The 23,229-nt window shown below is 36.0% G+C and overlaps 1 protein-coding gene across 2 annotated transcripts in view; it reads left to right on the top strand.

Moving 5' to 3' along the window:
• The window catches only part of LOC150087127 (disco-interacting protein 2-like), a 1,128,863-nt gene that overhangs the window by 76,814 nt on the left and 1,028,820 nt on the right, over positions 1–23,229 (top strand). For both annotated transcript variants that reach the window (XM_090372979.1, XM_090372978.1), the window contains exons 4-5: positions 3,361–3,438; positions 6,718–6,807. In XM_090372979.1, the coding sequence (XP_090229105.1) occupies positions 3,361–3,438; positions 6,718–6,807 (168 nt within the window). The remainder of the gene's footprint in view (positions 1–3,360; positions 3,439–6,717; positions 6,808–23,229) is intronic.

The raw sequence follows: 23,229 nt of genomic DNA, 5'->3' as shown, positions 1-23,229 counted from the left end.
TATATAGGAATTTTGCTAGCAGGGAAAAGGAGGTGATTGTCCCTCTGTATAAGGCAATGGTCAGGCCACGCCTTGAGTACTGCGTACAGGTCTGGAGGCCTCATTTTAGGAAGGATGTAGATTTGCTTGAGCGTGTACAGAGAAGGGCAACAAGATTGGTGAGGGGAATGAAAGAATCCTCTTACCAAGAGTGGCATAAGTTCTGCAAATTGCAGTGGCTGGAGACTAGGCACCTGCGCGGTGATCTGATTGAAGTGTATAAACCCATGAATGGGTTGAGCACGCTGAATTCTGATGGGATCCTTCCACTTGTTCAGATTACGATCCTAAGGGGGCATAAATTCAAATTAAGAAAGGACAGATGTAGAATAGATGTGCGGAAATTTGCCTTTAGCCAGCGGGTGGTTAATTGCTGGAACAAACTTCCATCTGTCGTTGTGGAAGTTGATAGGTTGAATAAATTTAAGGAGGAACTGGACAGGCATTTGGAGGGAATGGTGTGTTTTTTTTTTTTTTTTGTTTTGGCTGATGCTGCATAAGCTCATACACTTGCTTTCTTGCATCACATGCCACTACTACTTCTACATTCAGAGATGTGCCAGTTGAACACACCCCAGACCATTACTGACCGTCCATCTGCCTGAACAGTTCTTTGTTAACATGATGGGTGCATAGCTTCATGCGGTTTCTGCCAGATGTGCACCTTCCAATCCACTCGAAATAACTGGAAATGGGAAATGTCGGACCAGGACTAATGATCGCCCGATGGTGTTGGTGGAGACATTTCTGCCACCTGCCTCGTTGAAGTCAGCATTGATTTGTGCCACTGTTGCCCTCCAGTTGGCTGAAACAATGCAAGACAGACATCGATGGCCATGTTCATCTACCACCTTTCTCCACTCACAGCACTGTCCACGATGAGATGTTATTCTGGAAATGGCATATTCTCAATACACTCTTGATACTATCAAACAGGGATAGTGCAACTTCTGTACCACCTCTGCGATAGTGACCCATGTCAGGCACCCACTATCATCCCTCTTTCAAAGTCAGTTAACTAGTGACATTTATCCGTATTGACATCGAATTACCATCTGTGTGAATTCAGTATTGCAGTGTACCTGTATACTTGCCAAGCAGTGGGTTTGTCCACTAGTAAGGGGGGTGACAGTGCTGCGTTTCCCAGGAACTAGGTATCCCATGAATTTTGTCCTTTCAGTGTAGTGCATTTCAACAAATACAAATTGACAGAGGGACGCTTTTAAGTTTAGCTGCATGCATGCGAGATCATAGTTGTTTGAACTGACACACCTTATATAAAATGTGCAAAAAGTGAGACTGTGCCTGTTGCTTTATTGTTTATGGTTTTACACTAGTGTGATACAGCCAAGTGGTCAACTTGGGAGTGCAATAATACATGCATATGTGTTGACCACCGTTTGATCCCATGTGAATATTAAATATGGTATAATAGTAATATTCTTGTCAGAATTATTAGAATATTATCACTACATTCTAATCATTCTGACAAAAATTTTCTTCTGACCTATGTGATTGTGCTGGTGAATATTCTTATATGTGTGAATATTCTGGTATTATCCAGCATGTAATAATATGTTAGAATATTTGAATGTTATTAGTATTAGCAATGGCCACATGGTGCAAGGAAGTCTGTGGCTTATGCTGCACCAGCCAAAAAAAATTTTAATAAAATAAAATAATAAGAATAAAATATAATAATAAAAGTAAAATAATAATAAGAGAAAAAAAAAAAAAAGTGAAAAGGAAATAGACAATCTGTGTTTCCCTCCTTCTGTAAGTAATTATCCAGCTGACCTTTGAATTTCCCCAAACTGTCAGCCTCTACCACCCATGTAGGTAACTTATTCCAGTAATTTTTAACTTGCTGGCAAAAATAAAACTTCCTGCAATCTAGTCTAAACATATCCACCCATAACTTGAAATTATGGCCCCTTGTTCTAGAATCATTTATAACTGTGAACATTTCATCCTCATTCATTTTGCTTATGCCTCTCAGAGCCTTAAACACCTCAATCAAGTCTCCTCTAAGGTACCTACCTAGTTTCCAAGCTCTGCAACCCACATATTCGAAGTCTTTCCTCATAAGGATGCCATTTTGCCGATCTCACCAGGCAAGTTACCCGTCTTTGGACCCTTTCAAGAAGCACAATGCCTTTCTTTAGGTGGGGTCTCCATACTTGAACACAGTATTCCAAGTGTGATCTAACAATAGCCTTATATAATGGAATTATGACGTCCTTATCTTTACTAGCAATTGTTCAATAAATCATCGATAGGACACCATGGGCCTTCCTTGCAACCTGTCTACAATGCTAGGAGAACTTCATATCTGACCGTATCATAATACCCAAGTCCCTTTCCTCCACTACTAGCTTTAATTCAACTCTACCAAATGTATAAGTTATTTTGGAGTTACTGTTCCCCAGGTTTTAAGACCTTGCACTTTGCTGGATTAAAGCATAGCTGCCATTTTTCTGACCATCCCTGAAGTCTATCTGGGTGACTCTGAAGAAGCTCTGCTTGGCGGCAATCATTAACTACTCTACCAATCTTTACATCATCTGCAAATTTATACGTCATGCCCTCTATCACTTCATCGATGTGATTTATGAAAATCAAAAACAACAGTGGTCCTAATACCGATACCTTTAGGGAACCCCACTTCTTATATCAATGCAATTTGAAGAATAACCATTTATCGCAACCCTCTGCCTCCTGCCCTGAAGCCATCCAACTATCCATTTAAGAATTTTCCCTATGATCCCAACCTCTTCCGGCTTATAAACTAACTACTCCTGTGGGACTGAGCCAAATGCTTTGCTGAAATCCAAATAAACAATGTTGAAATTATTCCCTAAGTCCAGCTCTTGAGTTACCCTGTCAAAATAGGTAACCAGATTAGTTAAACATGATTTTCCCTTTACAAAACCATGCTGAGTATCCTTCAGAATTCCATTTATATCTAAATGATACTGAATTGATCATTGTCTCCATAATTATCCTTAATACTGAAGTTAGACTAACCTGCTGGTAATTTCCCACTTCACTCTTAGAACCACCATTATCTTCAGTTCTAATACAGTTATAATTGATGCAGATTGAAAATAAAAATAATACTTGAAGGATACTTATAAAATGGACATGGATATTATTCTGAGAGATATTTTAATTAGTAAATTTAAGGATGATGGTTAACTTTATTAACATGCCTATTCATTTTTTTTTTTTTTGTTAATCCAGAATTATATATTATTTAGTTTCATATTATTTTGGGCTATTTTAGCATTAATGTAGACTTCACTGTAATCTCATCTTCAGGTTCTTCTAGTTCTACTTATCAGGACCATCAGTGGATCCAGAATAAGTACATTCAGGAACAGAAGCACTATTTTCCAGGTATTGTTATAGTGTATGAATATATGCTGAATTTTTATGTTTTGGTTTGATTACAGGGAAATCAGTATATATTACATGAGAATTTGCATTTTGTTTGTAGAGTTTTAATCATTAGTGATAAGATAATTTTGCCATTATTTTTGACAAGCATAATGTAGTTCTAAAACAGACAAAATTTTAATCAATATATATATTTAAAAAAAAAAAAATGTATTGCTGACAACGTAACTTATGTATATTATTGAATTCTCCATTAACAAGTTTGCTTCTGTTGGCATTCAGTTAAGGTTATCATTAGTATTATTTATGTGTGCACATCTAACTTTTAGAAATCGAAAATCAGAAGAGTTTAAGAAATACAGCTTTATCCCAGGAATTACATTGGAGTGCTGTCTGATTAATGTTCCTAGACTTTTCTGAATTAATAATAATTAATGTATATCATATATGCTGCAGTATGTAAATTATGCATATTGCGACAAATGGGCCTGGAGTACTGGGGTCCATAGTTTAACAGATATTTATTTAAAGTATACCCAGTAAAATAAAATAAAATAAAATATTTCCAGAAGCTTTCGGAACTCGTGTCCCTTTCTCAACTGACAGAATTTTTAAATACATTACAAGCAAACTGTGGCACGTTACTCATTCGTCATTGCTACAACAATGACGAATGAGTAACGTGCCACAGTTTGCTTGTAATGTATTTAAAAATTCTGTCAGTTGAGAAAGGGACACGAGTTCCGAAAGCTTCTGGAAATATTTTATTTTATTTTATTTTACTGGGTATACTTTAAATAAATATCTGTTATGCATATTGCCTTAAGAAGCAGTAACTATTTTGAAGTTCTTTGCCCCTCATCCTTCCTGAAATGAGGCCTCCAGACCTCTGGCATTACTTAAGTATGAAGGAGGTGATTATCCTTGTGTGAAGAGATAATCACTTCCTTATGCCTGCTTGCAAAGTTTCTGTATATCATTGACAAAATCCCATGAGATTCCCTGTCTGCACTGCTCAGAGAACTTTATATCTGACTGCACAGTTACCCCTAGGTCTTTTTCATTTTCAACCAAGCTGAGTGTTGTACCACACAGTTAATATGTTAAACTGGGATTACTGCCTATATATGCAGTACCTTGTATTTATTTTAATGAAAACTCCAAACACAAAAAAAATTTAAACAAAAAAATTTAAAATCTATAGTATTTAGTACCATGTGTGGGTTGTAGAGAGAAGCTGAAAGAAGATACTTGTTCACATGAGACTCGAATTTCTGTAGATTGTAATTATTAGGTAATACATGATAAGTTAGGTCGTTCCAAAAAATGGAAGCCAAAGGAATAAATGGACGAAGAAAAGTTGCCCAATAGCAGCATTTGTAAATGTTGCTATTGGCTGCTTTTGAAGTGATTTTTTTTTTTTTTTTTTTTTTTTGTGTTGTGCTTTAATTAATATACTAGTTTTAATCAATATGTATAATTTACATTATAAAAATCACCTTTTAGAGAGAGAGAGAGAGAGAGAGAGAGAGAGAGAGAGAGAGAGAGAGAGAGAGAGAGAGAGAGAGAGAGAGAGAGATAGCTTAGTTACTTAATTTCAACTTCCGAGGTCTTGGAACGAATTATCAAAAAACAGTGTTATTGGGTTCACATTACGATATTTTCACAATATGTTGGTGTTTTTCTGGAATGGATTAATATTGTAAAGCAGGGGTCCACTGTGTATCATCTTTTCTTACTAGACTGTAGTATTTATTTTATGTATATTTTTAATTTAAAAAGAAAATTTAAATATTTTAAAATAAATATTTTAAAAATGCTATTTTTTGTTTTTTAAAAACATTTTTTAAACAAAACTTTTTGTTAAATAAATAAAAAACCAACACTCATAAAATATAAATATGAAATAATAACCACTTCCGTGTTCTAATGTGGAAAGCTGTTAAAGAGTGTGAAATTTCAAAATGACACACCTGCATATATTTCTGCTTATATATTATGTATAGGAGAGAAGTTTGTAGAAACTTTGAATTCTGCTGAAAATGAATAAAAAAAAAAAAAAGGAAAAAGCAGGTTATTAATGAAATAGTCATTCCATTTTCAGTGCAAAAACTGTTTAAGAGTGCAAAATTTCAATATTATGCATGCACATATATATTTCTGCTAATATGTTATGACAGAAGTAGAAAATTATAGAGACTTATGATTTCTGCTGAAAATGAAAAATAGCCACTATCATAAAATATAAACATGAAAGTAATAGTCACCTCCATTTTCCAGTTCAGAAAGCCATTAAGAGCACAATTTCAAAATTACACATGTGGTTTTTTTCTACATAGAATTCTTTTTGGTGTATTGCTGCAGAAGTTTATGGATTCTGATATGTATTCAGCAATATTTCTTAATTCAAAATATTTTAATAACAAAAGATTGAGCAGTTATATATAAAAAAACACACTAGAGTGCTTATTATTATTCACTTTACAAAGCCTTATACAAAAATTATTATATTATTGTAAAATTATAATTATTCACTTCACAAAGCTTTACACAAAAATTATTATTATATGGAGAAGGGCTGCAGGGAACAACTTTCTTGAGTTAACATGTGTTTTCCAGTTATTTTTTTTTAGCTAATTACATAGTGAAAGCTGTATAATGTTCCTCACAAGATTGAGACAATGGAATATTTAGAGTTAGAGAATGTAAAGTTATCTTGTAATTTTACATTCTATAACTTTAAATATTTTATGTGGGTTACCTCGAACTAGAATGGCAACAATTCAGCAAGAAATCTAAATATCATTGTGGGAAATATGAGGTCCCATGTGGTGCCCTGAATGCAGAAAAAGTTGCAAAAAGTGTTGCGTGGCATCTGCTTGGTGATTTCATACAGTTATTCTGAGAACGTAAAATATCACTTTAAAAAACAACCCAGTGTAAAATATAGGTATTAAGTCTGTATTTAAGAAGGTAGAAAAAGTTTCAGTGATTAAACTTGAACCAACAAAAATCATGCAAAATTTTTTAAAGTTAAAAGTTAGAAGTACAGGTAAGGAATTCAGAGTGAAGGATCTGTAAATCAGTTGTTCTAGTAAATCTTTATGTAAAAGAAAAAAAAAAAAAAAAAAATTGGCAAATCCTACTAAGATCACTGCAAATATAAATATCATAGTTAATTGATTACAATAGGTCTGCCATCTGAATCTGTTAATACTTATTATGGCATATCTAGTTTGTGCTGTTAAGTGTTGACTGTAAAACGTTATGTTGTTGCAGCATTGCCTACTGGTGCAGCTAGTCCTTCCACTCGAGCCAAGAGGCGAGCTCAGCGTAGGCTCACCCGCAATGAAAGTAGATATCATTCAGGTAAGTACCACTTTCTATGCATGAACAGTATGTTTATATATATATATATATATATATGAATATTGTTAAAATTTTTACCTTTAAGAAGAAGTTTGTTTTTTTGGCAGTTATTATTATTAAACTGAAGATTGTGCTGGTTCTTGATGACAGCATTTTTGGCAGTTATTATTATTAAACTCTTTAATAACCAATTAATATAAACTACATTCGAAATCCTTATTAACAGGAAACCAAATAGGGTTGTAGTATAACAACGAAAAATTTACAACTTACGGTGATGACTGTACGATGGCAGCACAGCACAATCTTCTGCTCTTCTGGAAAGAGATCCAGAAGAGGAGAAAAAGCAGTATGTACTGGAACTTAAGAACAAGTTCGATCTTCTGAACACCTTTCAGGACCAAGATATCAACGAGGAATATAACAATTTTCTGAAAGTGATAAAACCTATTGGTTAAAAGAAATCCAAAGAAGGAAAAGTTAGTCTAGAAACACTTGTTATGATGAACTGAAGAACACAAATGAAGAGCAAGATAAACAGACAAGGACAAAATTGAGTATACTGAGTTATGCAAAGCCATTAGAAAGAGACTCAAAGAAGACATAAGAAAATCTAATACAAGAAAAGTAGAACAAGCACTAAGGGAAAACAAAGGACTTAAATCAGCAGTCATGAGCAATAATACAGAAAGACAAATGATCCTGAAAATGAAGAATAGTGATGGTGTACTTATAAATAACGAAGAAGGCATAATTCAAATAGAAGAAGACTACTATAAAGAATTAAATAAGGAGCGAGGAAATTATGCAAGCAAGGGGAAAGATGGATTACAAATTAGCAACAGATACAACATACTCGATATCCTTCCTGATGAGGTAGAACGTGCATTGAAGAAAATGAAGAATCAGAAAACCCCCAGGTGAAGATGAAGTTACTGTAGAGTTGTTAAAATTGGGAGGAAGAGACATGACACAGAAACTGGCAAGCCTCTTCACAAAATACATTAGGAAAGACATGATGCCTAAGGAGTGGAATACTGCAATCATAATTTTGCTGCATAAGAAAGGAGATAAATTGGAAATTACAGACCAATTAGCTTGTTGTCCCACATCTACAAGTTGTTCACAAGGGTCATTACTAACAGATTAGAAAGAATACTTAATGAGAATCAACCAAAAGAGCAAACTGGCTTTAGGACAGGATTCTCAACTATTTGAGAATTCTCCCCCTTCATGTAATATCTTAGATAATGGAGAAACCAAATGAATTTAAAACATTATGCCTGGCATTTGTGGATTATGAAAAGGCTTTTGACTCCATACAGCATAAGGTAATGTTTTAGGCACTGGAAAGACAAGGCATAGATACCCCATACATTGATTTTGAAAACAGTATATGAGAATGGTACCTCCTTTATTAGACTAGACAAAGACAATAGCACATTTAAAATTGAGAAAGAAGTGTTCGATAAGGAGATACAATATCTCCGAAGTTGTTTACTGCTGCTCTTGAACAAGCTTTCAGAAGATTGGACTGGTCGCAGAAAGGAGTCCATGTGAATGGAGAATACCTAAGCCATTTACGATTTGCACATGGCATTGTAATCATAAGCAATGATCCTGAAGAATTAGCAGAGAATCTTAATCAGTTATGCAGAGTTGGTAATGATTTCGGACTGAAGATGAATATGGTTAAAACAAAAGTAATGAACAAGTGTGCCACAGAAAGGGATATAATCATTGAAGGAGCAGTAATAGTTTCTAATATACTTATCTGAGACAAGTCATTAGCTGTAATAATGAGAAATGGCTGTAAGTCAAGGGAAGGATAAATTTCAGATGGATAGCATTTAGGAAATATAGTCACATACTGAGGAACAATATCCCAATTTGTCTGAAATGTAAAATAATGAACCAATGTATACTCCCACTCCCCACCATGACTTATGGAAGTGGATTTTGGGCACTCACCAAAAGAATAGAAGAGAAGCTGAAGACTACACAGTGAAGAATGGAACGAATTATATTAGGAAGAAAATAAGAAGAGAAACACATGGATTAGGCAGCAAACAAATAAAGGACATTCTTATCAAAACTAAAGAACTGAAATGGACTTGGGCAGGACACATAGCTCAACAACATGACAGATGGACTAAGAAAATAACAGAATGGTAAGAGGCACTAAAAGAAAACCTGGAAGACAACTACTGAGGTGGATGGATGAAATTCATGAGTTTGTGGGTAGTAAATGGATGGCCATTGCACAAAACAGAAGGAATTGGAAAGTTGCTAGAGAGGCCTTCATCCTGCAGTTGATTAAAAATAGCTGATGAAGATGATATATAATAATAAAATAACACTGTTATACATGTGAAAATTCTTACCAAATAGGTTTTATTATGATATATACTGAAAGCTCAATGCTACTCTAATTTGTTAGCAGGTTATTGAGCTTGTATTATATATGAGTTTAATAAAATGTGTTTGTTAAGAATTTTCACTGGTATAATAGTGTTATTTTATTACGGGGGGGGGTCATTTAATTTGCAGACTAGTGCAAGATTTTATGTTTACCACTTGAACATTCTGCAACTGTCTCTAGAGATGCTCTCCCTGATTGTTACTGAGCAGACTTTGTGTGCCCATGCCAGTACTTGTTGAGCTAGTGTTGTGCGAAGAGTTTTTTTTTTTTTTTATCCACTTGTCACTGACAATTCTTTTGAAGCAACTATCATCTTTGACATGCAGATTTAAGAGCGATATGTGATTAGTTATTGTGTCAGATGGGGCTTAAATGCATCAGAAACAGTTAGAGATAAATGAAGCGTATGGCCATATTTAAATGGCACAAGCGATTCAATAAAGCCATGAGTCTGTTGCAGATAACCCAAGACCTAGTCAATCTTCATCCAAACAACTCCTGAGCAAATCGCAAAAGCCTAGAAAGTCTTTGAAGACAAGCAAATTACTCTTTGTGAATTGTCTGTTAAAATGTCAATTTCATACAGTAGCGCTCAAAATATTGTGAAAAGATCACCTGAAAATTTTGCGAATTTATGCCTGCTGGATTCCACACAATTTGGCTTAAGAACAAAAACAGCAAAGATCAGACTTGTGCAAAGAAATGTTTGATCATTTTGAAATGAAGGGTCAAAACTTAAACCAAATAGTGACTTGTGTTGAAACTTTGATTTTTCACTATGATCCAGAGACAAAACAACAGTCGAGTGAGTGGAAGCATTCTGATTCACCAAGACCTAAGAAATTTCGAGCTTCTCAAACAAATAGTTGTGTTTTTTGACATAAACAACATTTTTGTTACAAATTTTGTGCCTTGTGGAACAACTATGAATAAAGGAACGTTCTCTGAGGTTCTCAAAGTCAAACTTTGCCACAACACTCATGAGAAATGTCAAGAACTTTCAGGTGTGAAGTGGCTCCTCCATCAAGACAATGCCAGGCCCAATACACCTAGAATTGCGCAGAACCTCGCCACCTAATAATAATCAGTGGTGAGGTTCTGCCACATCCCTTTTATTCACCAGACTTAGCCTTGTGCAGTTTCTTCCTGTTTCCACATCTGAAGAAAGCTCTGAAAGGTAAGCATTTCACATCTGACAACAATGCTCACAGAGCCACAATGGAAGAACTTCGCAGTCTTTCAAAAAATGGCTTGCAAGAAGCATTTGATACGTGGGTACAATGGTGGCAAAAGTGTGCAAAGTTAAATGGAGAGTATTTCAAGGAGAAATCCACAGAAGATTCAGATGATGACAATTCATTTAAGATAAGATCTTGTGCCAGTCCATGAATTAAATGATCACCCTGTGTGTGTTATTTGGTTTTTAGGAGCATTAGCAACTAAAGCCATATTGCTCCGGGGATACGCGGTGGTCATTCCCTGACCTTTCTGCATCCTCCGTATTTGGTGATCATGGGCTCGAACCCCCGTCTAATCGAGAATCGTGTGCTATACACTGCTGCTCCTGCCCACCTGACTACGGAGGCACTGGTTGTGTGTGTGTGTGTGTGTGTGTGTGGCATTAGCATTAATAGAGGCGTACAATGCAAGAAGGCAAGCTTATTCAGCATCAGCAAAAAAAAAAAAAAACCTCCCATTTCACCCCTCCATTCGTTCCAAATGCCTGTCCAGCTCAGCTTTAAATTTATTTAGGCTATTAGCTTCCACAACAAAGATGGAAGCCTGTTCCACCAATCAACTACCCGCTGGCTAAAGGCAAATTTTCGCACATCTATTCTACAACTATCTTTCCTCAATTTGAAGCTGTGCACCCTAGGGTTCTTAGCTGAGCAAGAGTAAGAATCCCATCCACATTCAGCTTGCTCAACTCATTCAAGGCTTTATACACTTCAATCAGATCACATCGCAGGTACCTACTCTCTAGGTGCAGCAATTTGCAGAACATAAGCCTTTCTTGGTAAGAGCACCCCTTTGTTCCCCTCACCAATCTTGTTACCCTTCTTTGTACTCGTTCTAGCAACTCTACATCCTTCTTAAAATGAGGCCCCCAGACCTGTACACAGTACTCTAGATGTGGCCCGACCATTGCCTTGTATAACGGGATAATCACCTCCCTGTCCCTGCTAGCAAAATTCCTATATATTATTGACAAGGCTCCATGACCTGTCCTGGCAGCCAGTCTGCACTGCTCAGCGAACTTCATATTTGACTGCACAATTTCCCCCAGGTCTTTTTCACTTCCACTTTCCTGAGTGTAGTACACACAGTTCATACGTTTCTCTTCAATTACTGCTACCCATGTGCAGTACTTTGCATTTGTCAATGTTAAACTTCAGTAACCACTTCTTAGCCCATTTCCCCAACTTATCTAGATCCAGTTGGAGTAGCATACTCTCTTTACTATCGTTAACAACCCTGCCAACCTTTGTATCATCTGCAAACTTGGACATTAAACCTGATATACTTTTATCAATATAATTAATAAATGTAAAAAACAATGGGTCCAACACCAAACCATGGGGAACTCCACAAATTATTATTATTATTATTAGCCATATGGTGAAAGGAAGCCTGAGGCTTATGCTGCACCAGCCAAAAAAAAAGAGTTACCCTGAGAGAGAGAGAGAGAGAGAGAGAGAGAGAGTGAGAGAGTGAGAGAGTGAGAGAGAGAGAGAGAGAGAGAGAGTGAGTGAGAGTGTCAGCAGTAGAAGAAAATCACCAAGAAAGAGAAGGATGATGATGAAATCCAGCTCAGGACCCTGGGTGTGCCAAGCCCATACTCACCAGATGTGAGAGCCTGGGGCTAAATAACATTTGTCCACGAAGAGCAGTGTCCATTGATTACCACTCTCTGTCATCTCCCACTCAACCATCCCTTTATCCATTGTAGCAACATACCCCTTAATGCCATACCGCTCCAATTTGTACAGCAGTCTTCCATGTGCAACAGTATCAAAAGCTTTCCTGAAATCCAAGTATATGATATCAGAATTATTTTTGACATTCAGTTCCCTTATGACCACATCATACTATCCAATCAAATTGGTCAGAAAAGACCTCCGTTTAACAAACCCATGCTGTGTCTCAACTATTACTGAAGTCTTGTTTAGATGATCCTGCAATGCTTCTTTAACTGGCGATTCCATTATTTTTCCTGGAACACGAGTTTTTTTTTTATGAAAACCCCAAACACGAAAGGCATCAAAACCTTTCGTGTTTGGGGTTTTCGTGCATGGGTTGAAGGAGAAGTATGGGGAGAGGGGGATGCCGGAAACTTTGCTCTAGAGACTAAACATGGGTTTCACCACTTCAAGCCTCCAATAAGCAAAGTGGTGGTATTTCACCGGTTGATGAAAGTCATCTACCACCTGACAGGTCTGTAGTTACTTGTGTCACCTTTTGAACTACCTTTGTGAATTGGTGATACATTTGCACACACCTCCAGTACATGGGGTCCTCTCCTGAGTCCAAGGAAGCTCTCATAATTATGGCTAAGGGTTTGCTTACTTTCTTTGCTGTATCCTTTTATATAACTAGATAGATCCAGTCCACCCCAGGTGCCTTCCTTATGTTTAACTTCAACAATTTCTCCTCCACTTTGCTCTCAGTTATTACAAAATCACTTAGCTCCCTGTTAGCATTTGATAAACCTCTGGCACTCCCCCTCATTGAATAACTCCTCATGTGTGAATGTAGATGTAAAATACTCATTCAGTTTATCAGTTACCTGAGCATAATAATCAATAGTCAACCCATCTATGTTAAGTGGTTCAATCTGATTCATCCCTTTCCTGCTAGAGTTTATATAAGTAAAGAACTCTTTGCTGTTTTTCTTTGCATCCTTTGTGACTTGATTACAGACTAGTTTATACTTGCCATAGGCTTCTGTGTCACCCGATACTTTATATGCATCCCATACATTCTTCTTCTCTGCCATGAACCTCAAAATTTCATCTGACATCCATTTAGGCCTAAACCTTGAACAATATTTCTCAGTTGGAATGAAAAACCTAGTAGCCTCCAAAATTAAGGCCCTGAAGGCTTCCCATTTAGAATTCAACGTTGGTAACATCATCAGTTGATCCCACTGTATAGAATTTAAAATCTGTCCGAGTCCTCTGTAGTCACCTTCACGAAAGCAAAAGCCGTTCCCCTTTAGTCTTGATGGTAGTTACATCTTTAAGTAATTCCCACATCAGTACATTGTGATCACTGTCACCCAGTGGTTCCTTTTCCTGCAAATTCTTAATTCATGAATAACCACTGCTGATTATCAGATCAAGTGTATTACTCCCTCTGGTTGCCTCTCGAACATGTTGCTGTAGAAAACCGTCATCCAATAAATCCACAAAAGTCTTGTAGTGTGCGAGTGACCAACATACAAGTTCCAGTCAATATCTGGAAATTTAAAATCCCCCATTATAAGATGTTATGATTTACTGGCCCTCTGTATTTCTCTGCACAATTGCTCATTATCCTTATCAGATTCATTAGGCCTATAACACTCGCCAACTCTCATTTTTCCTTTCCCAGTGCTTATTTTATTTCACACCAAACAGACTCGACACTTCGTTGTCCACCAACATCAATTGGATGCACTTCCTTAGATTTTGTGTTTCTTAACTAACAGCATAACCCCTCCTCCTTTACTGTCCTGTCTATCCATCCTGTACACATTGTACTCCCCAAATTCCAATTCTGTACTGCTTATATCTGTGTGACACTACGGCTCTGATATCCCAACGATATCTGCCTTTGATGTCTTGACTAGCACTTCAAGCTCGTCATATTTATTAACTATAGCATTGTTGTACATGCAAGTATACATCACCTGTTCCTACTCTTAGTTCACCTAACAGAGCCCATGTATTTACTTGTTCCACTATGACTCCAGCAGTCCTGGAAATCCCCATTATCTTGCTTTCCAGGCTGCTGCTCATTCTAATAAAAGCAGTGCAAGAATCACTTTTGTCTCTGCCTGCGGCCACTGTGTCTTTGTTTCCCCCCCCCCCACAAGCTAGCAGAGTTTGACTAAGACTACAACAAAAAAGCTTGGATGACAAGTGAAATTTTTGAACAGTTTGTTTTAAATTTCGATAGAAAGATGATGAAATTAAAGAAAAATTGCCTCGATTGTCGACAACTGCCATGCCCACCTTTACTCGGTAATTTTGACACTTACAAGTGTGAAGTTAGTTTTCTTCCCTCTGAATACCTTGTCTAAACTGCAGCCAATGAACCAAGGCATTATCAAGAATTTGAAAATTCACTACCGAAGGTACATACTGAAAAAAAATTATACTTAGAATAGATACCAACTAACCTATAGATTCTGCTAGAGATTTGTGGATGTGCTTATTGGAGTTGAAAAAAGTGTATAGTTAAGATGTGATAGAAATGACGATTAAGAATTGTTTCGCAAAAGCATTTTGCTAAAATGCTAATTAACAGCGATGAACTGCTTCAAGACATTGAGCAAATTAACTCCAGGGCCCACATCTGGTGAATATGGGCTTGACACACCCAGGGTCCTGAGTTGGATATCATCATTCTTCTCTTTCTTTGTGATTTGCTTCTAGCTCTCTCTCTCTCTCTCTCTCTCTCTCTCTCTCTCTCTCTCTCTCTCTCTCTCTCTCTCTCTCTCTCTCTCTCTCTCTCTCTCTCTCTCTCTCTCAGGGTAATTCAGAATTTTTTTTTTTGGCTGGTGCAGCATAAGCCTCCGGCTTCCTTGCACCATATGATTAATAATAATCTTAGGAAGAACTCCAAGTAAGAGGTTTGATCAGTGGCGAAATTGTTCTTGAAGAATTTTTAGGAGTTTATAGCAATGCCATAATAGCTGAATATCTAAGTGACTCCAACATTTTGGAGACTATTCAAAGAACTAGTGACAATATTGATGATGAGTTTGAAACGAGGGCAATGAGGACAATACATGAAATGTTGGCAGCATTTGAAACTTTGTCTGAGGCCTTCAGTGTGAAGAAAATATGCCAGAAAATATATTTGAGTGCTTGAACAAATGCAAACATTTTCACGAATTATGTACAGTAAAATCCAGGGTACAACAAAAAAATAACCAAATATTTTAGGACATAATTCTTAAAAGTGTACTAAAATATGTTATTATGGTGAAATGTGTGTCCCCTTCACTGAAATCTTTAGTCATATAAAAAAATATATAAATAATGTAACGTAAGTTCGAAGCTACATAAGTCGGGGACTGTATCGAAAAATGTTCAGCAACCTATGCAAAAAGTATGGTGATAGATAAAAAACGAAAAAACTTACCACGCACTACTCACGTGTCCAATACAATTTTTTTACGTTTTTTTTTTACAATGTCAATTTTAAATCTAATCATCATCATCATCAGCCATTTTCAATCCACTGCAGGATGAAGGCCTCTCCAGCAACTTTCCAGTTCCTTCTGTTTTGAGCACTGGCCATCCATTTACTACTCAAAAACTCATGAATTTCATCTATCCATCTCCGCCTTTGTCTTCCAGGTTTTCTTCTAGCTCCTCTTGGGTACCATTCTGTTATTTTCTTAGTCCATCTGTCATCATGTCTTCGAGCTATGTGTCCTGCCCAAGACCATTTTAGTTCTTTAGTTTTGATAAGAATGTCCTTTACTTGAGTTTGCTGCCTAATCCATGTGTTTCTCTTCTTATCTAACAGTCTGATTCCCAATATAATTCGTTCCATTCTTCGCTGTGTAGTTCTTAGCTTCTCTTCCATTCTTTTGGTGAGTGCCCAAGTTTCACTTCCATAAGTCATGGTGGGGAGTATACATTGGTTCATTATTTTACGTTTCAGACAAACTGGGATATTGCTCTTCAGTATGTGACTATATTTCCTGAATGCTATCCATCCAAAATTTATTCTTCTCTTGACTTCCAGCCATTTATCATTATTACAGCTAATAACTTGTCCCAGATAAGTATGTGACTCCACCTTTTCAATTACTGCTCCTTCAATCATTATTTCCCTTTCCGTGGCATACTTGTTCATCATTACTTTTGTTTTAGCCATATTCATCTTTAGTCCAAAATCCTTACTAACTGTGCATAACTGATTAAGATTTTCCTCTAATTCTTTGGGATCGTGGCTTATGACCACAATGTCATCTGCAAATCGTAAATGGTTTAGGTACTCTCCATTCACATTGACTCCTTTCTGCGACCAGTCTAATCTTCTGAAAGCTTCCTCAAGGGCAGCAGTAAACAGCTTCGGAGATATTGTGTCTCCTTGTCGAACTCCTTTCTCGATTTTAAATTTCCTACTGTCTTTTTCTAGTCTAATAAAGGATGTAGCACTCTCATATATTTTCTTCAAAATCATAATATATGGAGTATCTATGCCTTGTCTTTCCAGTGCCCGAAACATTGCCTTATGCTGTATAGAGTCAAATGCCTTTTCATAATCCACAAATGCCAGGCATAATGGTGTTTTATATTCACTTGCTTTCTCCATTAGCTGTGATATTACGTGAAGGTGATCCATAGTTGAGAATCCTGTCCTAAAGCCAGCTTGCTCTTTCGGTTGATTCTCATCAAGTATTCTTTCTAATCTGTTAGTAATGACCCTTGTGAACAACTTGTAGATATGGGATAACAAGCTAATTGGTCTATAATTTCCAATTTCTGATTTATCTCCTTTCTTATGCAGCAAAACTATGATTGCATTATTCCACTGCTTAGGCATCACACCTTTTCTAATGCACTTTGTGAAGAGCCTTGCCAGTTTTTGTGTTATGTCTCTTCCTCCCAATTTTAATAACTGTACAGTAACTTCATCTTCCCCCGGGGCTTTCCGATTCTTCATTTTCTTCAATGCATGTTCTACCTCATCAGGAAGAATATCGGGTATGTCGTATGTGTTGCTACTTTGCAATCCATCTTCCCCACTGCTGGTATCATTCCCTCGTTCCTTGTATAATTCTCTATAGTAGTCTTCTGCTATTTGAATTATGCCTTCTCTGCTGTTTATAAGTACACCTTCGCTATTCTTCAGTTTCAGTATCATTTGTCTTTCTGTATTACTGCTCATGGCTGCTGATTTAAATCCTTTGTTTTCCCTTAATGCTTGTTCTACTTTTCTTGTGTTGTGTTTCTACTTTTCTTGTGTGTAAATCTAATAGCTTCCCTTTATTTTTATAGTGTAGCATGTGGTTTGGTCACCAACATTATAATGGTTCATTAGAGATTTAACGGATGATTCCTTTATTTTCAAACTTTTGAATAATTTCAAGTTTCACAACTCTTGCGTTTACCTATCATTTTCATGATTTCTAAACAAAAAAAAAAAAAAGTTACTATAAAAAAAAAATCCGACATTCCTGACATAAATAATGAAACAAAAATTTGTCCTTTTATGGTGCGACAAAAGAATCGATGCAATGCACTAAAACAAACTAAACATTTGGTCTCTCTTTTTTTGGAGCGACGAGTGTGAAGACAGTGGGGATTGCAAGATGATAGGCATACTAATCTCTCAATGATGACTTATAACACCGCTTCTTGTCCCTTATTATTATTACTTAGCCACATGGTGCAAGGAAGCCTGAGGCTTATGCTGCACCAGCCAAAAAAAAATTCCTGAGTTATGCTGAGAGAGAGAGAAGTAGAAGGGAATCACCAAGAAAGAGAAGAATGATGATATTCAGCTCAGGATCCTGGGTGTGCCAAGCCCATACTCACCAGATGTTGAGCCCCATGGGGTGATTTACAACTTGCAAAATATCTGTTTATACCTATTCTAGTTATTACTTGAATTTTTGATTTCTGGTTGGGTTTTTTTTTTATTTTTTTTTTTTTATATTTGGAGTCTTGAAGTGTCCCGGTAAATCTAGTCTGCTGTATATATATATAATATGACAGTTATTATAATAATATAATTTTAAATAAAATTACAATTCATAATGCAAATTATACATATTTATGTAATAATTTTATTCTGTATGTAGGGGTACATCAATTATGATCACCACAAAAGTAAAAAGATACGGTACAATGGATATTGTACACTTTTTTATAATGAAATAAATATATAAAAAAAAATAAGTTTAAATAATTTAAAATAAAATTATATTGCACCCCTGGAATGTCGTTGCAACTCCCTAGTGTGCTGTGGCACCCCGGTTGAAAACGAGTGCATTAAAACAATACAAATTCCATAAAAAAAAAAAAAAAAAAAACATTTAAATATTAATTCAAATAATTTATCAAAACAAGAACAAAATTAAAATCTGTTCCAAAACAGAATTAGACCCCATTAATTTTTGTCATTATCTTTAAATAAAAATTGCAATCTTCTCAGCTTCTCTGCAAATATAGTTTGATATAGTTGTGTTCGTAAAATCTTCATTCTCAATAATGAAATTTCGCCTTTTTCTTTTCACTCTGCCCGAATGTGCTCACAGTCTGTGCAGTACTTCTTTCCAACTGATCACGAAACTTTGGCTTTGCTGTACATGTAATTCAGTCAAACTCGACTTAAGATATAGCATGTATTCGAAAATTTGTTGAACAAAACATTTATTCCCATATGCACTACCTTCAGTCTGCGTGCGTAGCACAGTGGTATCATCACAGAGTGGAAAAGGCCCTGGTTCGAATCCTGTCAATGACACAAGGAACTTTAATAGGCTTTTTTCACTCCGTGGCTGAGTTTGTTGGTCTTGGGTGTAGTTAGCAAGGTTTTTGCCCTAGAAATAGGTGTTTTTCATCCAGCAAAACAGGCAGATTGACTACATAACGCACACAATTTACAGACAATAAACATGGGCATATGTAATAACTTACTGGGTGACCCTGATGTAATACAGTAGAACGTCGATTATCCAAACTAATTGGGACCAAGGATGGTTCGGTTAATCAAATAGTTTGGATAATAAAACATATAGATTACAAGACATTTTGATCTCCTCAATCCATCGAGAGAATATCCAGTTTATATGAAAACAAAGTGTAGGCTTTTTATGGATTTTTGTGTTTCTTAACGAATAGTATAACCCCTCCTCCCTTCCTATCCTGTTTATCCTTCCTGTACACATTGTACTCATCAAATTCCAGTTCTGCATTCCTTATATCTGTGTGACACCACGTCTCTGATATCCCAACAATATCTGCTTTTGATATTTTTGACCAACACCACAAATTCATTAAATTTATTTAGCAAACTCCTAGCATTGGTCTACTCGCAAGTAAACATGCACCTGTTCCTATTCTTAGCTACCCTAACACAACCCATGTGTTTACTTGTACTGCATTGACTACCAGCAGTCTCTGAAATCCACTGCATCTTGTTTTCCAGGCTGCTGCTCATTCCAATAGAAGCATGCAAGAATCACTTTCACCTCTGCCAGTGGCTACTATTAATCTTAGTCCCACCCAAGCTAGCAGTTTTCCGACCCACCTAACACTGCCTCGAGCATTAGCAAATATTCTTGCACCCTTTCTATTTAAGTGTATCCCATCCCTGTAGAAGCAGTCTCTCCTGTTAACAAACAAGGCTGAGAAAAATTCTACCCCTTGAGCCTTGCACAATCTCTCCAGGGCCAAATTGATCGAGAAGGCTCTCATCATATACTCCCTATTGTGTCTGGACAGAATTGCAGACACTTTCAAATTCAACCCTAATTCACGGCTTTTTTTCAACAGTGATCTGTACTTAAGTAATTCTGCCAGTCTCATACTTTTAATATCGTTAGTGCCAATGTGTACAACAATATCACCTTTTGTGCCCTTAAAAGATATCTGCTCTACAAAACGTTATCAACCTTTGCCCTTGGCAGACATACCATTGTCCTGTTCCACCTATCCTTTTTACACAATATATTCCCTGTTTCCCTGACAATAGAGTGATCAACAACTACTAGTTCCTGTGGGACCAGCGCATTCTGCCTTGGGAGTTGATGCTGTGTTGCATGATGATCAAGTGCAAGATCTGGCGTTGATGTTGGCAGCTGAGAGCTTGATGGGCCCTCAGTTTAGATCCTTCAAGGGCATCCACCCCTGTCCTTCAAGCTCTCATATAGGCCCATAACAACGCTGAATTGTCGCCTGATTTCCTCACACTCCTTACATTGTGTGCACACACAAAAAAAAAAAAAAAAAAAAAAAGATTTTTAACTCTCTTAATGATAAATTAAGATCATTTCTATGCTATGCTGCATATATTTTCAAATAAATAATTGAAAATGAATGCATCAAGTGGCAGGAGTAATATTTCAGCATAACAACCAGTGCACTAAAACTAGATACTGTTAAATATATATATTTTTTGGGGGTGGTGGTTCAGATAATTGACGTTCTACTGTAATGTTTTTTTTTTTTTTTTTTTTGCAGCACCTTTCAAAATAACCTGCTAGTGCCCATGATCCCATGCATTTTTTTTTTCTCCGCCATGAGTATCATTAGTTCATCTCACATCCATTTAGACTTGAACAGTATTTCTTAGTTGGTATGTAAAGCCTCGTATCTTCCAACCTTAATTCCTTGAATACTTCCCATTTAGAATTTGCTGTTGGTAACATCAGTTGATCCCACTGTAGAGAGTTTAAAAAATCTCTGAGACAACTATAGTCACCATTACGAAAGCAAAAACCCTTCAATTTTCCGATTTCCATACAGAATGAAATTTTTATGGCTATTGGTATGGCTGCAAGGCAAGGAATGCAGCCTATTGATAAAATTTGTTTTGCCGTGGTGCTTTAAATTTTTTTAGAGAACTATTTGTGATTTTCTTGGGATGATTCAATGCAGTGGAATCTTGTTGCTAAGTGCTTACATTGCACTGGATTTTGAATTGTGGATTCAATTTTTCTCATTTTATTTTTTAGAATTTTTTTATTATTAATTAACATGATCTTGCTAGGGCAACTCACTGATAGATTAACAAGCACTATAATGTATTCTTTGGGTTGCTTTACCTGTATTTGAAGAAAACATTTTTTCACACATGCTACCTTAGTTAGTCTTAGTTTATGTAGGAGGAATGTTTTTCAGGAGGAAAAAAAAATTATACCAAAATCAGCATGTTTTGCGCAATAGCTACCTATCGTTCATGGTGACCCACCAGTGGATTGCCAAATACGTACAGCCAGAGCATTCTAAGTGGTGAACAAGTATGTTTCCAGTGGTAGAACTTCATGTGGCTGTGACAAATAGTCTCCTCCTGTGCTTCATACATCATTTATATTTGATAATATTATATGAATAAACTTGGCTTTATTTCTGACAGATGATATCTTACTACTACTGCAGGTTACTATTACACTTCAATGAAGTTGATACAGTTTTACAGTAATATTACCCTGCTAATTATATACAAATTATATTTGATGGAAATAACAAATTTTTATTATACAGAAATTATTTTTATCATCCTTCAAAGTTTTCTATAGGTATACATCCCATTTGAAAAGCTGCAGATTACATAGGGTTTTATTTATTTATTTTGGAATGGGCATACAGGCACTCCTCGACTTACGTGGAGAGATTATCACCCCCAACAAACATCTTGTACAGCATTTTACGATTTGTAATAACCAAGTTAAATGAGGCTGAAAAAACATACAATGAGTAATAATGTAGAGTACAGTATTTATTCAAAACTAATTTAATCTAAATATGATACATAATTTACGATCAAATCACTTTACAATGGATTCTCCAAAATAAAATACCGTTCACTATACGATATGTAGTAAGCACCGGTCATTGTGATCACGTTTGCAAACTGAATTTTAAATGTATTAAACGGCTATTCTAATAAGTGAAAATTGAAGAAATATTATCCACAAGCTTTTTACCACAAGCTTAAAGATATTGAGCACAAATTTACACATTTCTTCCTCCAATTAACAAAATTAAATGATGCATGAAAATCGAAAGAATATTTCCCACAGGTTAGCAAAATAAAAAATAAATTTATGCTTACATACATAGCTTATTAATAGTGTAACTAATTGATATTTCTGTTCACTGACTTTTTTTTTTTTTTTTATATGCTGTAAAATTTAAAACAGTAAGAAAATAAGCAATCAATAACAAAGAACATGGAAAGCACAAGTGAGATACGAGTAAAAACTTGACAAAGCTCAAAAAATAGGAATGAAGAGAAGATTTTGAAAATTTATTTGTTTTTTATGGGATTGAGGATTTCAGCGAAAGGGAACTCATTTCACCATAATACTGTAACATAAAAACCATAACAGAATTCCAGTATCGGTATTATCGCAAATGCAATAAGATAGTTTTCTACCCATTTATAAATATTTAAAAACTTTTGCGCTAACAGGAAAGCCCAATAAACTGGAAACTGCTAATTGTTTTTTTTTTTTTTTTTTATGGTAGTGACCTCCAGAAATTTGCTTTAATGAAGGTGTTCAGAATTGATTCTTATAACTAAACATAGCAACAGCTTTGTGCTTTATACGTATCTGCAAGTTAGTATTAGTAATGGCCGCATGGTGCAAGAAAGCCTATGGCTTATGTGCACCGGCCAAAAAAAAAAAAAAAAAAAAAAAAAATCCGAACAAAACAATGATCAAAACAAAAAAAAAAATAAATAAATAACTAAATAATAATAATTAATAAAAAAAAAAAGGAAATTAAACCTATCATCCTATGCGCTTCCCTTACCCGAAAGTACTATCCAGATGACCACTGAATTTCCCCGAACTGTCAGCCTCTACCACCCATGTAGGCAACTTATTCCAGTAATTTATAACTCGCTGGCTAAAATAAAACTTCATGCAGTCCAATCTAAACGTTTCCCCCCGTAACTTGAATTTATGTCCCCTAGTTCTAGCATCATTTATAATCTTGAAAATTTCGTCCTCATTCATTTTACTGATGCCTCTCAGAGCCTTAAACACCTCAATCAAATCTCCTCTAAGGTGTCTAGTTTCCAAACTCTGCAACCCACATATT

This window comes from Mastigoproctus giganteus, chromosome 4 (genome assembly GCF_048544385.1).
Source record: "Mastigoproctus giganteus isolate SK-2022 chromosome 4, ASM4854438v1, whole genome shotgun sequence".
NCBI lineage: Eukaryota > Metazoa > Arthropoda > Arachnida > Uropygi > Thelyphonidae > Mastigoproctus > Mastigoproctus giganteus.
This window is presented reverse-complemented; position numbering and strand designations above follow the sequence as displayed.